Here is a 16,321-nt window from a genome sequence, read left to right as displayed (position 1 = left end):
CTGCCATGTGTTATGTTTATATGCACCTGACGCACCGATGTGCACTAGGCGCAAGGCCTTGCGCCAAACGCACTGTGGTGCGCTTGACGCACGAAGGTGCACCTAGCGCACTGCCTACCAACTCTTTTAAGAAACACGTTTTAAAGATTTTATTTTATCCTTTAATTCCGGACATTTGATTTTACGGGATAAAATTCGAAAATATCTGAAAATAATTACTTATTAAAATAAAATAACTAATTACCATGAATCATTCATCATTAGGCTTTTTCAAAGGATTGGGCTCAAAATGCAATCAACTATCAAGAATAATTAATTGGGCTTTAAAATAGGATTTTAACACTTTTCGAAATAGTTTTGGGATGGCTTTTCAGACTACTCTCCCATTGGGTCGAACCAATTAAGATAGCGATATGTTTCATCATCTGATCCTTAAATAAGGAGACACGATTACGTGTCTACAAGAGCCCCCACTCTGACTGAGGTATACCGTGTCAGGACGAAGAACGATTGTAAATGGTCTGTAGTTGAGAACTGATCTACATATGTCGGTTTCTGCAAAAAAAAGTTAGTATTCAAAACAATAACTAGAAGCAATATGATTACCTGCAGAAGAAGATGTTAGCAAATAGGTGCTAAAACCTCATACAGCACATAATGATGCAATAATGCAAATTTAGACTCTTAAGGATGCATGAGACGATATGTAAGGATTAAGATTATGCAAATCTAAGGAAGATGATATGCAGAAGAAGATGTTACTTGCAGAAGAAGATGTTAGCAAATAGGTGCTAAAACCTGCAGAATTATGTGATTACTTGCAGAAGAAGATGTTAGCAAATAGGTGCTAAAACCTCATACAAAGCACATACTGATGCAATAATGCAAATTTAGACTCTTAAGGATGCATGAGACAATATGTAAGGATTAAGATTATGCAAATCTAAGGAAGATGATATGTCATGCAAGGTCAGGGTTATGCAAGACTAGAATGTATGAAACACAATGCAATATCAGCATTTTGCAAGGCTAGGAGATCTGGATATGCAGATTAATAAAATTATCAGAAATGGATAGTATAATTTAGGAAAACTATTGTTAGTAAATAATATGGGTCCATAAAAGAGGTTCCTAGATTACAACTTTTGGGAGTTTGTTAATTTGGAGGAACCACCACATATAGGAAGCCCCCACTTTGGTAAGCTTGTCTTGAAATAGGCAGTATGAGACTGGATTGAAATGTAGTTGATTTGTCTTGAACATTCAGAGTTTTCATTGGGGATTCTTCTTTGTGAAGTTGATACAGGCAAAGTCAAATATTACCAGATACCATGGAATTGTCGGAGAGTCATTCAGGGAAAAGGAGAGTTTGGAATAAAAACTTAAAAGATTAAATTTGTGACTCAAATGAATGTAGGTGGGAAAAGGCTTTGACGTGGTTAAGTTCAGAATCGATTCTATGTCCGGATCTAGAAAAAGGATGCTTCTAAATTCTAGAAAGTTGAGTCATTAGACCATGACTAATTTATTTTATTGAAGCGGTCGGAACTCGAGATGAGTATTCCTATGTATCCTTGCGGAATCAGACCATTTGTATATCTAGATCTGAATTAATTTTTTTTATTACATACTGTTTTTGTATTCTAACTTTTGTCTAGGTCGCCCTTTCGAGTTTTCAACCTAGCGGGATTGGACATACCTTGAAAAAAGAGTTAGGGTTGATGGAAGGTTTAGGGCTTGAGGTACATGAAGGTTTAATAGATTGGAATAAGGTAAGGATCATGTATATGGGTTATATAGGCTTTAAGGGTTGATATATTGAACGAGGGGTAGAACTTTTATGCAAGCCCCCTAGCTTAACTTTTTATTTATTTGCCTTTGGCTCTTTTTACTTTTTGCATTTTTTCTTTTGTCTTGTGCATTTTCTTTTTCTTTTGCCTTTTTTCGCACTTTGATATTTTTTTCACTTCTTTTTTTGTCTGGAATTGATTTTTTTTTTTGTGGCAAGACTTGCACACAAGTTATTAGTTTAGGGTATTGGAGGGTTTGGAGGTTATTTGTGGAGCTTTGAGTTTGAATGGGTTATTTGGCTAATAGAGATGATGGCTTAATGAATGATGGAGGGGGAGGGGGATTACTCCTGATCCAAAGTACGTACATTTTTCATTTTTGTTAATTTTTTTATTTTTCAAATTTTTTTCTTAGTCAAGATTATTAGGTAATTTAATTTTCATCATTGAATAAGAATCATAAATAGAATGATGGAAGACCAATAAAAATAAAATGAACATGGAAATGTTGTAATAGATGAAGTATTATAGTGACATAAACTCGATGGGAAATGATAGAAATGGCTTAGGGTGAGGACTCTCTGACTCATACTAGGAAACCAAAATAAAAGACTAAGCCTTTGAATTGTTGATGCACTGCACCAAAGGATTGCTGACGATGCTGATTCTCGTTGTAGCAAGCATTAGAAGTTTGTGTCATTGACCATGTTTTGCAGTGACTTTGTAGGATCTAACAGAGATGTTCATTATTCTGTTGGAATTCGATGTAACAACGTAGGTGGTACCTTTTGAATTTTCTTTTAATTGTAGGGTTCGAAATAGACCTTATGGAAGTGGTCGCGCCTCTATTATGAAGGCGATAAATCCTATGAAAGTGATCACGCCTCTATTGTGAAGGCGGTCAAAGTAATTTTCATGACTCTAAATGAAGTAGGGGTGGTGATAGTGCAATTGATGAGCTTTAGATTAGGCTCACATTTTGTCTTTTAGGCATTCTTAAGTTGTAATATCTCGATCGATCATGAACAAAATCGAGTGGATCTTGCTTGCAAGTTTTAGGATATGATTTTAGAAATGAGAAATGGAAATGAGGGATGGAGAAGCGAAGATGGGAAATGAGAGATGAGAAATGAAAATGGTTTTGGACTAGTATGGGCTTGATCATGATGGAGACATGGACCTAACTATATGCAAATGTAGACATGGACTCAACTACACTAGTATGGGCTTGACCATGATGGAGACATGGGCCTAACTATATGCAAATGCAAGCATGGACTGGACTGGACTGGACTATGCAAGCATAATGGATTCCACGACTGGGCTTTGGTGATGATATAGCAGAGACTAGACTTTCAACTTACGGATGAGTAAGTAGGCTAGACTTTAAGAAAGGATGGACAATAAGGGAGACTAAACTCTTAACTTAAGGCAAGCAGGCTAGGCAACTAGACTTTGAACTTACGGGTGAGCAAGAAGGCTAGACAAGTAGACTTCGGAACTTACATTAGACTAAGTAGGCGAGACTCAGAATTGCCCATACGGACCTACGAATGCTAGACTTTGAACTTGAGGGTGAGCAAATAGGCTAGACTTTAAGGAAGGCTGGACAATAAGGCAGACTAGACTCTTATCTTAAGGTAAGCAAGCTAGGCAACTAGACTTTGAACTTACTGATGAGCAAGCAGGCTACACAACTGGACTTCGGAACTTACATTAGGCTAAGCAGGCTAGACTCAAAAATTGCTTATGTGGAATTACGGATGCTAGTTTCGCTAGACTTAGGGGGGTTGCCATTATGGTCTTACAGGATTTGGGTAGTTATGGATCTATGGAAGGAACAGCTACGCTAGACTTAAGAGATTTAGGCCATTATGAACGTAGGAAAGAGTTGGACTTGACTAGGGCCTACATGAAAATGCAAACTAGACCTAGGATATGAATTGGACCTAAATGGACCTAAGTAGATTGAATTGAGTTGCTTTGTATGAATGAAGGTGTTTGGATTCGGTTTAGACTTTTCGAAATCGTTTTTTGAAAACGACCCCTTTTTTATCTTTTGTAAGGAAAATATGATGGATTAATTTTAAAAATATTTTTTTGTACAATGTCTTGTACGATGATGATTAGTAAATGCTTTTTTGAAAGGAAAAATTATTTTTAATAAGTTAACTTTTGCGTGTTCTTTTTAAAATAAGTCAACTTTTCAATTAACTATAAATAAGTTAGCCTTGTATCTACTTTTTCTATAAATGAGTTAAATCACAATGTCATCCTACTAAATGTGACAGGTATCATAATTTCAAGTCATTAACTCGTTTACAGCACAAGTGGATACAAGGTTAACTTATTTTGAGATAATCAAAAGATTGACTTATTTTGAGAAGATCAATCAAAGGTTGACTTATTTAAAATAATTTTTCCTTTTTGAAAAAGATAGAATAGAACAGGGTGTAGGATTGATTTTGAAAATGTATGTTTTTTTGAAATTGGTTGAATATGACTGGGTAGAATTGATAGGGAAAATTTATGGGATAGTAGTGAGAAGGTAGACATGCATGATGATTCTGACTCTACCATGACAAATTTTCTGGATGCACTTTTTTAAGACAGACTCGATCTTACATGAAAAGATTAACTTTTATGTTTTAATTAGGTGAGACCCTTAGAATGATCATGCTTCTACACGAACGCAGACGGACCTAAGAGCACTCTTAACAATGAAAAAAAAAATGGTTCATGAGGATAAACCTTTTTTTTTTTTTGCTTAATCATGAACTGGTAAAGGATTCATGCATCAATTGAGGCGAACCTATTTGGTTTTCCGAATAGTTCATATGTTAAAATTCATCACACCATGCTTTATGTGGGTAGAAAAAAAAAAGCAAAAAAACTCAAACATGCCACATGTCACTAGTTGATTGGAAGAAAGGGTGCTGGAAAGGAAAAAAAAAAATTGAACGCCTGCAGGAAATTCTGACGCGCGTCAGAATTTTCTGCAGCCCACTTACCTCACGCCATGTGGCAGGTTCTTATTAGCTTTTTTTTAAAATTACAATTTTTGTAACGCTAATATTTCAAAAAATACAATTTGAAAAAAAAAAAAAAATACCAAAATTCATATTTTTTTATTCTCTATAAATAGACACCAATTTTGCTATTTTTTTTATTCATTTTACATTAATTAATACAACTTTATAGAATTATTTAAAGAGAGAGAAAATGTGGTGGGGTAGGAAAAAAGAATGAGAAAGAGTGATGAACCATCATCTTTGGATTCATGGTTAAGAGTGAAATTGAAAATGGTTTGTGAGAATGATATGGAGGAGAGAGAAAAGAGGAGAGAGAAGGATGAACCATTTATTTGGGTTCATTGATAAGAATGCTCTAACATAGGATTGACTACCACGACGATTAAATTGACGAAAAGCCTGCGATGCACAGGTTGCGTGCCACGTAGCATTGCTGCACGCGGCGCATAGTCGTGCATCCGGTGCGGGAGTGGTGCGCCAGGTGTAACATAATGTGCTTGGCGCACTACTCCTCCCGACATGTTTTTCAGGGATTTAAGCGAAGTTTTGGCCAATTAACGATCTTTCATATTTTTTATAAGCGGTTTTGCATAATAATGATAACTTGACAAATTAATAACAGGAAAAATTACAATCACAAGCAAATGTCATGTAACATGGATGCAAAAGTTCCAACATAAAGTCCAGTTTTGTTTAAAACTATGGTCAGGTTTAGGTTAAGTCTGAAAGGGTCCATGACTAAAAGATTGATCTCACGCTTCGTACCTCTGCTTAAACAGGTGGCCACGTGTAAGACGCACTCGAATTCTCAAGTCAGGAACAAAAAAACAATGCCATCGTTGGGTAGGTTTGCTTATGACTAAGATCCAACACTATTGCTCAAGAAGCTTTTTGGCAGAACAAAGCACAAAACCCTCGGGGTGATGTCATGCATAAAACATGCGCTAATGAGGCAAGGTAGATTGTCCTTATGGTGGCTTACACTATAGCCATGCATATACAAAACTGTAGTGTTATTCTAATGCATAAAAAGAGAATGAATCGTATTTTTCAAGATTCACCCACTCATTTTAAATTAATTAATATTTTTTAAAATCTTCCCCAGCAGAGTCGCCAGATTGTAGGCGTGTCTTTATTTCGCCTACGCAAGATGAGCACGTATTTGACTAATTGGATATGGGAAATCATAGGGATATCTTAGGGACTTATCAAACGGAAATTTCCCCAGCCATAGATGGTCAATGAACCATATATAGATTGAGTTCGGGGGTGAGGGTACGAACACGATCATGAACCATGTTTCCCATTTCTGGCCTCTACTTAATATCGATTAATGTCAATTTTATGCAATAAAATAATTAACCATAAAAGATATTCATGCACCCTAAAATTAATTTAGTCTAGGTTGGTTCATAAAACACATAAAAGAATATTTTTTATTGATATGTTATTAAGCAATCCAATTACATGAAACCTAGCAGGTTGTTCAAATTATTTGATTAAGATTAGAACAATTCTTTAGGCCTTTAATTAGCAAAAATAACATGTGGGTTATGAAAGTAATAAAACAGGACAATCATATAATTTTCATATAAATATGAAAATAAATCGAAAAAAAGGAATAAAAGTTTAGAATGTATTATAGAATGATTTTATATCAAGAATCTACATCAGGGAGAAATAGTTAGTAAATTCAATATAAAAAAAAGAGAATTTATTGAAGGACCCTCACGATTAATCTGTGGCTTGAGTCTGCGAGATTGATAACCTTCGGGGCGAGCAATTGTGAAGCTTGAAAGAAAGTATGTGTGTATCAGTGTATGTATGTCTGAAAATATGTGTTTGTGTTTGTAAGTATGAGTTTTGTAAGGAGGTTTTGTAGAGAGTACTCGTAAGTGTATAGTTGTATAAGTCGAAGTGTTTTAGCGGAAAAAACTGTATGGAAAACGTACAGAATCAAGAGGTACTTATAGAAAAAATGAATGTGTGCTTTAAGCGCCATCTGCACTAGACGCAGGATGACGTGTGACGTGCAAATATAATGTGCGCGTGACGCGACATGACCGATCATCAGTGCCTATGTGGCACACACTTTAAAGTAGATAGACAAAAATCGCACTTCACGCAAAGCATTGCCCCAGGTGCACGGCTCAGTATGTGGCACAATGTCATGTGCCAGGTTTATTTTGATGCACCAGGTGGACAAAGTTGCGCCTGAAGCATATTTTTTGCGCTAAGGCCTTATGACTCACGGTGGTGCGCTTGGCGCATGAAGGTCCGCCTGGTGCACCGCCTTGCTTTTTGAGACGCTTTGACAACTCTTTTTAGAAACGCTTTTAAAAGATTTTGTTTTATCTTTTGACTCCGAACATGTGATTTTACGGGATAAAATCCTAAAATATCTAAAAATATTTATTTATTACGATAAAATAATTAATAATTGGGCTTTTCCAAAGGATTGAGCTTAAAATGCAATTAACTATCAAGAATAATTAATTGGGTTTCAAAATGGACTTGGACACTTTTTGAAATAGTTTTGGGGTGGCTTTTCACAATGCTCTTCCCTTAGGTCGGAGCAATCAAAACCGCAATATGTTTCATCGTCGTATCCTTAAATGGGAGACATGATTATGTGTCTTTCTTGTTTCCTTTCACGCTACTTGGTTCTTTTTCATCTTTATTGTTGAATCAAAGTATCAAACTATAATGTAATGTTTCCCCTGTCCTCAATCTACCTTATACTTTATTCAATTTTTTTAAAACGCAACAAATCCACTCTTACACATCCCGAGGCATTACTTTTGCCACAAATATCCATAATTACAGATTATAAAGTACATCACATAACAAATCTAACAAGATCCCACTTGATTATGTTTTTCATTATGTAATAATCATAAATCTCAATGAAAGTGGTAAGTGTAGATGGTGAAAAAGTACATTTGTTACAGTTAAAAGAAACTTAAGAAGTAATATAGATTATTTATAAGTTATGATAGTTATAATAACTATTAAAAATAAATTGCTGAAAGGATTTATAGTTCTCAAAAGCAAAACTTGTCACAACAAATTTTGCAAAAAGCAACCTTTTGAATATTTATGACAACTTAAAACCTTAAAAAGGAAATGTTTGCAAGAACCAATCTTAGGCTACATTCAGACATTAAACCAACCTTTCTTAAGATAATGAATGCACAAATATACAATATGACAACAAGGTCGTGAGTTAAAATCCGATTATAACGAGCTAATTTCCACACTTGTAAGTCGTGAGTTAAAATCCGATTATCACGAGCTAATTTCCACACTTGTAAGATGAGTTTGATTCCTGCTCTTTACAAAACGGAATCCCAAAATTCCCCTATTTACAAAGGACATTCATCTTACTTTAAGAAAATAATATACACAACTATGAAAAACAATACATGTTCTCTATTTTACATGCCTTGATACAAGTTCAGAATGAACATCTAACTAAATAAGGTCGGAAAGAGTCAAAATGCTTGCATGATTACATAGTGCATGGACTTGATGCACATTGGAATAAACATTAGGCATGATCCCTTATCTTCTACTTTCATATTTCGAATGAAACACATTACAAAACATTTTCTAAGCAAAAGGGAAAAGCAAATCATACTGTCATACTATCTTCCCTGACTTGCTTAAACTCACTTACAACCACTAACCAAATAGCAACTTGTCCATCCTTAAAAAGCCAACCAAGGAACTTGAGCTTGTTTCTCACCCAAAATCTAGAGTTCTAGACAACTATGTACATTTGATTGGAAGAACTCATAGTTAATCCCTAGAATTTATTAGCCTGTCTAATCATACTAAGGCCAATTTCATTACCATCGGGAGAAAGCCCAACTGTAGTCCAATCCTGGGATCGAGTAACAAGAAAAAGAGAAACATTTTGAGCCATGAGGCCACATATCAGGCCAATCCACAGACCCTAAATCACCCAATAATTAGTGCACATAAAAAAGGGAAAGAAGTCAGTATACATTCATTAATAATTGGAAAATTCGTCAGAAACAATTTTTTTTAATTTTTTTTTTGTGAAAAACAACCTTTTAAAAAAAATATGGCAAAAGAAGACATTAAGAAGAAAATATTTTCCAAGGGATAACATCGACCCATTTTCTGACATGACCACGCATTTTTCAGCGTTGACTCGTTAAAACCAAACATGTGGAGTGCACGTGAACAACATCTCTTATGTTTCAACACTGTTTGACTTTATTTTTCAACATTTACCAAGTATTTTCCGATGTTCACTTCATCAATATATGAAGGGAAATCGAGTTGAAATATGGGTTACGTGCCTTGCCAAGTTTGGTTTTAGTGAGTCGAAACCGCAAAATACTTAGTCAATGCCCGAAAAATAGGTCAAGGTTTTGTTACTTGCAAAAGAAATTATTTTCAAAGTCTTATTTTGGCAGATTTTTTTTAAAATGTTGTTTTTCGCAAAAACTTGTATTCAAAATTTTCCTTTATAATTAGTAACAAATTTAGTGCACAAAGAGAGAATTGATGAATTATTACCTTGACACCCAAATTGAACGTGAAGGCCAGTAAGCATGCAATTGGCATGCCAATGAGGTAGAAAGTTCCCAAATTTATGTACACAGCTAAATGCTGCCAGCCACATCCCCTGCACACCGCTATTGACAAGATACACCCGAATGTATAGTGAATGTACTCAAAGATTGTATTAATGCAATGAAATTTTTGATGGTGTTGTACCTGATAATATGCCTTGAACCGAGTCGAGAAAGATTGAAATGCAAACAAAAGGTGTCATGGAAGCAAATGCACGCATCATATCAGTGTTGTCGCTGAAGAAACCTGCCCAACCATCATGTCCAAAACCTAGAGCAAGAAGAATTATAGCAGTTAACAGGATTGAGAGCTTCAATGTCACACCCATTGCGTGCTTTGCTTGATTCGGCCTCCCTGCTCCAAGCTCATTTGAAACCCTCGTGCTACCGAAAGATAAACGTTTTAGCATTAAGATTCACAAAATGAGAGAAAAAACTATTATCGAGAATATGGAAGTACCTTGCTGCAGCACTCAAGCCATATGTAAAGTTGAAAGCAGCTGCTTCTGTATTGACGCTGGTGAAAGGGATAATGATTATCAAACAAATAAAAGTTTTATGTCCTTAAGTCAATGCTTAACTTAAGAAAAAGAGTATGCCACATTCCATTATCTTATTACCACATTGCAATAAGAGAAGTGGTCATTTCAGAGTTCGGAAACAGTCCAGCCAACGGCACCAAGATCTCAAAAGCCCAATACTCCAAACTGATCGAGACATCATTCAAATTATATACATATTCACATGTTAGACAAGGACAAAAAAAGTAAAGATATATGGCCTTTTGTTCGTCACTTGATTCAAACCGAACTGATAGAGTTCACATACGGAACCAGCATAATGGCCAAGTGAAACAATAATAGTTATAAAAACTTACTTTTACTCATTAGAACTTGTTTTTTTTGCTGATTTTGTAGTGTTTCTCTCTTATGCAATTTACTAATTATTTACAATTTAAACTGATTTTACTCACAAAATCTGCATTTATTGATCAAGCACGATGTTAGTGAATCTTAATCCCTCCGTTTCATTTTAATCTACACACGTACACTTTTTAGGCATGTCAATGCAAAACTTTGAGGACATATATCTTTAATTTTGTATTTGTAAAAATTATAAAAAGTACATATTAATAAAATACATGTTATGATGAATCAAACAAGATCCCACATGACTATATTTTCATCCGCATATAAATCACAAATGATGGTCAAAGTGAAATTTGTGAATAGTGTAAAATATCAAAGTGTAACAATTAAAATGAAACGGAGGGCGTACTTTTTTAAGTCGATGTGAAGAGGGCCCAACAAGAAAATAAAATTTGCACTACTTACCAGACCATTGCAGCAGAAGGTAAAGCCAATTTCAAGTTGCCAAAGACATGATGAAATGATTCCTTGGAAACCCCGGTCCAAGTATGCTTGCAATCCCTACCATAGTTCACATAAAGAACCAGCATTATGGCTGAAATCCAAAATGTGATGGAAGTAGCCAATGCGGTGCCACTAAAACCGAGGGGGGTGCAGTAAACCAACACATAGTTGATGCCAAAATGGAAGAGCAAAGGCACAACAGAACACACAACAGTAGGCCAAACTACATATTGTGTTTGGAGGTAACGCAAGATGTTTTGGATGGTCCCAAAGGCAAAAATAGCTGGTATTAGACATCTGAGGAAGGTAGCTGCTTCTTTAGAGGTTTCAGGGTTTTGATGTAGAAAAATTAGAATGGGTTCGGTAAACCACCAGATCACTGATATTAATATGGCGAAAAAGAATGAAATTATACATGATGCTTGAAGATATATTCCCAGCATGTTGTATAGTTTTGCACCATACCCTTGCCCACATAGTGTTTCAAGTGCACCACTTAGTCCAAGCTACATTCCCAAAATATGTTCACAGTTCATTAGCATATGGACCAAAGGAAACAGCAAATAATGATAATAATAGCAATAATATAGATAATTACGAAGTAGTACAACTACTAACCATGAAGGCGAAACCGGTAACATAAGCCCAAGAATTAGCAAAAGTAGAACCAGCAAGCTGAAGCTGACCAAGATGACCCGCAAACATAACAGAAACCAGCGGAATAAGATAGTAGCACACGTTAGTTATCACCATAGGCAAGGCATAAAGTATTTGCTCCTTAGCTTCTCTGGGTTCTATCATCATTCCCCACCATATCCCTTCTCCTCCTTCCACCTTGAGGAATGGTGCCGTACCATTATTGTATTGCCTTCTGCTCCTCGTCTTTGGGAATAGCAGTTCACCCTCTTCCTGTTGAGCATTGAGCAATGCAATATTTCAACGATTATAGGCTAGAAGTTTAACATAGCAAGCAAATTTATTCCGATATCAAAACCACTTGCAACAAATAACCAATAACTCCATGTGGAAGAGACACCTTCTAGGATGGGTTCACTTGCTACAATTGAGTGACAATTGCATGGTTCTTAACTACTACTCCCTCCGTTTCTTTTTAATCTACACACTTTCCTTTTTAGTCAGTTTTTTTTTAATCTACAAGCTGTTGTTTTTTCTATACTTGGTAACATGTCTCATCTACTTTCTCCTCTTTTTCCATACATCTCTTCCACTTTTTAATATTCTAATCCACTTTTTAGGTTCTCTCTGTGACTTTTCAGTTTCTTTCTCACACTTTTGTACTTCGTCTTCGGTCCCCAAAGTGAAGTGAGCATACTAGAAAGAAACACACAGAGTAATAATAATACAAAGTATAAGTTTCTTAAGATTAACTATCTTAATAGAACGCATAATTTTAGATGTAACCTGTGCATCGCACGATCCTTATAAGTTTGTAATTAGTAATATTAATAAGTCAATATTTAAATTACTTTATGATAATTTTCAAATAATTTATAAATAATAAAAAATACTAATAGTCAAAAGCTTGCAGTAATACCATAAAAATAATAAGGCAACAACCCAAAAAAGACCAATAAAGTATATTGTTCATGCAAATATTTTTTATTTTTAAAGGAAAATGAGATACTTTCGACCCTCAAATTATCAAGTATTGAATCATGCCAAACTATCTTTTTTTTCACCTCATTTTCTTATAGACTCACCTGAAGTAAATTTTATAAGTCTTATTTGAACCTCATTAAAACAAATTAGAACTTATCTCAAGTTACTAGACTTGATATATATATATATATATATAGAGAGAGAGGCAAGATCACATGAGAATGCTCCTTACATGAGAAATGAGAATGAATCTCAACCACACGATTGGATTAGAGTTACAACACTTGTTTATTAGAGTTATACCCCCTTAACAAATTTTGAGCCCATAAAAAAAAAAATTGAATTTTTTTTCTAATATTCTTTTTTTTTTGAGTTATATCACTTTTTCATTAGAGTTACATCACTTATTCATAAGAGTTATAGCACGTAAAATTATTTTCATTTCTTATGTAAGTATGCATTATCATATGAACTCACCTCTCTCTCTCTCTCTCTCTCTATATATATATATATATATATATATAAAGTGATGTAACTCCTAAAAAAGAATATTAGAAAAAAAAATTGGGCTCAAAAATTTTTTAGGGGGTATAACTCTAATGAACAAGTGTTCTAACTCTGATCTAATCGTGTACTTGAAATTCATTCTCATTTCTCATGTAATGAACATTCTCATGTGATCTTGCCTTTATATATACTAGCCGTATATGCACGCGATGCGTGCGTCAGACATATATAATTTTAATCTAAAATTATTTTGGCGATGATTTAAATTATTGAGGTTTTTTTTTGTAGATGTTATTAACTTTTTTAGCTAAAGGTGATCGATATTTAATTGTTAGAAAATTTTGGTCGAGATTTAATAATTCTTTGTCAGCGGCTTTAGTATAGTTCTTTAACTATTGTAAATCTTTTTTTTTTGAAAGAAACTATTGTAAATCTTAATAAACCATATTGTTTGAAGTTTGTAAATATGAAATATTATGTTGTCACGATATATCACTAACTTTTTTTTAATTGAAGATTCTAATTAATTTCGTGAATTTATTGTGTTAATCAAGTCAAGTTATTAATGGTGATTGCATATTCCATTTTTGACTTATTCCATAGGGTAAGTTGCATTGATTCTCATTTTTAAATTTATTATAAAAAAAAAGTTTTTATAATTTATTAGAGGGTATTATAGTAATTTCAAATGAGGACACCACACCTCCTCCCTTGGCTTATATAATAGAGATATATATATATATATATATATATATATATTATATATATATATATATATATATATATATATATCATGGGCATTTAGGTAAATTATAAATATTTAGATAGAACATTTTTAAGCTACAATACAACATTTATAAATTAATATGGAACATTCATTTGTAATTTAATACATGACTCAATAAATATGTAAGTTAGGTACTTCCGTATACAACATTTTCTTTACTAAGTACAACATTAATTAGGGTTTAAATATACATCATATATAAAATACAATAAAACATTAATAAATTAATATAAAACATGTATTGATTCGTGAAATATAATTCAATCTAATTATGGCGTTGCTACTGATATATGTGCTTTTCATGCACAATCGTTCGGGATTTGACTTTTCTCGAGAAGATAACATTCCTTAATAATAACATTTAGAAAAGAGGTTTTAACAGTTTATTTGGTCGCTACATCTTTTGCTAATAATGAAATTGAGAATAAAGCAAATGTGCAATATATACCTGGCTAAAATTGAGTGAGGATAGTTCATCCCCATAGTCATTTTCCAATCTCTCGTCTTGGTCTCCCATCTTAGTCCATATCTGAGTAATGCAGAATTGGTCTTGAATCGGATCAGACTATGATTTTGAGCTGCACTTACACATAAGAGAACACTACTATGAGCGCGTTCTATATTATTAGAGCTAGTTTGGTTGCATATAGAAAGTGCAGATTCCTTCGAACTTTATTTTCCCATGTAATTATATTTCTTAGGAATTGTTAAATGTTCTTTGGTAATTCATGGGAACTTCCAATTACCTAGGTTCCCCTAGGTAAGTAATTTCCTCCATTTTGTGGGAGGTGAAACTTCCTAAAAATTTCTACTTCCCATGAATTTGCAACCTAACAACATCAAGAGATTCCAATTTCTAAGAACTTTAACTTTCTAGGCTAAAGAATATCAACCAAACAAGCACTTAGTTCTGAAGGAAAAATTCGAAAAATGGACCCCTGACATAAGATTTAAAGAAATATGCAAGATAAAAAATTCTAATGGAAAGTTTTCATTAAATTAAACAAAAGAAAACTCATTACAATAGAAAACTTACTTAAGCAATATCACCATAAAAATTACACGGCTGAGGTAACTATTTCAACTTGCTTGTGTAAATTAGACTGCTAAGGCAACATATAGCCATACAATACAAGACAATCAAAGCAAAGAAACATGCAAATTGTTTATTTATTAGCTAAACTACTCAAAACTAACTCGGTATCCAGTTTGTAATATGAAATCTATAATCAAATTAAAAGCTTAATTTTTTTTTTAACCAAACACATAAAGTAATCATTAGCAATATGTAATGCAAAACAGGGAGCACCCAAATTGGATGAATTCTTAATTGTACATATTTTCGTGACCCAAATGGACGATTCCAATATTTTTCCAGAAAGCACCCAAATTAAAAAAATCAATACCCAACACCTGAAATTCAGATTCTCAAATCTCACATTATTCGAAAATGAAATTCGGAATTACAAATTGAAATGTGCACAATTAACATAAAATACAGAACAAAGAAGAAGATTGGAATTACAAACCTACAACCCAATTTTCTTTTGAAGATTATAATTGAGAAACAACAATATTTTCATCTGACATGGGAAATTTGCAAGAGATTTGAAGGAGAAAAAATCGGGATGGGGAGAAGAAAGAGATATGATGCGTTTTCTCCTCTTTTTTTTTTTAAAAAAAAAAAAGGCTGAAGTATTTTTTATTATGCGACGAGTTGATCTGAGTGAACTCGGGGTCAGTCTACCCGGAAGTAGTGTTGAGTGAAATGGCGTCGTAGACATAGCCGATGGTGGTGACTGGTGAACAGGGCGGATTGATACCGGTGAATTTGTGGAGGAGGCGGCTTGAGCTAGTGAAGGAATTAGTGTGTGAGCTGTGTGGCCCTCCTCGAGTCATGGAGAAAGATAAATGGACTACTTCTAAATACTTCTTCATAATAAAGTGAATAAAAAAATTTAGGAGATATAGTTAATATATTTTTCTTTTACATAACAAAGGGCCCAAGTCCAAATTTACAACCTACGAGAGCATGGAGTTCGAAACTAGTAGGGAATCAAGGATCCAAAAGAGACAAATATCAAGAGGCCCAAAGCTAGGTTTGTTTCGCATGTGAAACAATGGACAATAAGGGTTGACGATTGTTGAAGGGATGACAAGGCTTTGCAGTGTTAGGAATTTTATTAGTATCTCTTTATGAGATTTCTTCAAATCCTGTTATGGGGTTTTTAGTCGCTGATGTGGAGATCTCCTTCTCCCCTATGGGAGTTGTGAGTGTGGTTGTTTTGTTTTTAGGTATGAGAAATTGTTCATATTGGTTGAAGTTCAAAACTCAACATGAAGGTATTGGAATCTCAGATGCGGTTAACATGACTCGATCAAGCATGCTCTTCCCAAACTATGTCAGAATGATAGACTTCCTCATCAATAGTTGTTTGATTCAGCAAATACAAGGGGGCTGCGCTGTATGGCTCAATCTGGTTCATTATAGTTTCTTCGAAGACGAATTTGATTTAACCTTGTTTAATTGTATCTTGTTTTTTTTAATATCTATTGTAGATGTCGTTTGGCCTTCAATTAATGAAATTTCTCTTTAAAGAAAAAA

General features: G+C 34.1%; 1 protein-coding gene across 3 annotated transcripts; it reads right to left on the bottom strand.

The window, feature by feature from the left end:
* Positions 1-8,205: 8,205 nt before the first annotated feature.
* LOC104899310 (protein DETOXIFICATION 18) lies at positions 8,206-15,647 on the bottom strand. Of its 3 annotated transcripts, none has more exons than XM_010686476.4 (9): positions 15,246-15,645; positions 14,165-14,294; positions 11,421-11,711; positions 10,764-11,308; positions 10,050-10,136; positions 9,890-9,946; positions 9,575-9,813; positions 9,374-9,492; positions 8,206-8,780 (listed from the first exon to the last, which is right to left on the bottom strand). In XM_010686476.4, exons 2-9 carry the CDS (start codon positions 14,231-14,233, stop codon positions 8,631-8,633), a joined length of 1,557 nt encoding a protein of 518 aa, XP_010684778.2. In that variant the 5' UTR covers positions 14,234-14,294; positions 15,246-15,645; the 3' UTR covers positions 8,206-8,630. The 3 variants fall into 3 exon arrangements, with proteins under 3 accessions (XP_010684778.2, XP_057252216.1, XP_010684783.2); XM_057396233.1 differs by having other exon boundaries at positions 14,165-14,297; positions 15,442-15,645; XM_010686481.4 differs by lacking the exon at positions 10,050-10,136 and having other exon boundaries at positions 15,246-15,647.
* Between the last annotated feature and the right edge of the window lie 674 nt (positions 15,648-16,321).

This window comes from Beta vulgaris, chromosome 7 (genome assembly GCF_026745355.1).
Source record: "Beta vulgaris subsp. vulgaris cultivar EL10 chromosome 7, EL10.2, whole genome shotgun sequence".
NCBI lineage: Eukaryota > Viridiplantae > Streptophyta > Magnoliopsida > Caryophyllales > Amaranthaceae > Beta > Beta vulgaris.
Note: the sequence above shows the minus strand (reverse complement) of the source record. Positions and strands in the feature narration are given on the sequence as shown.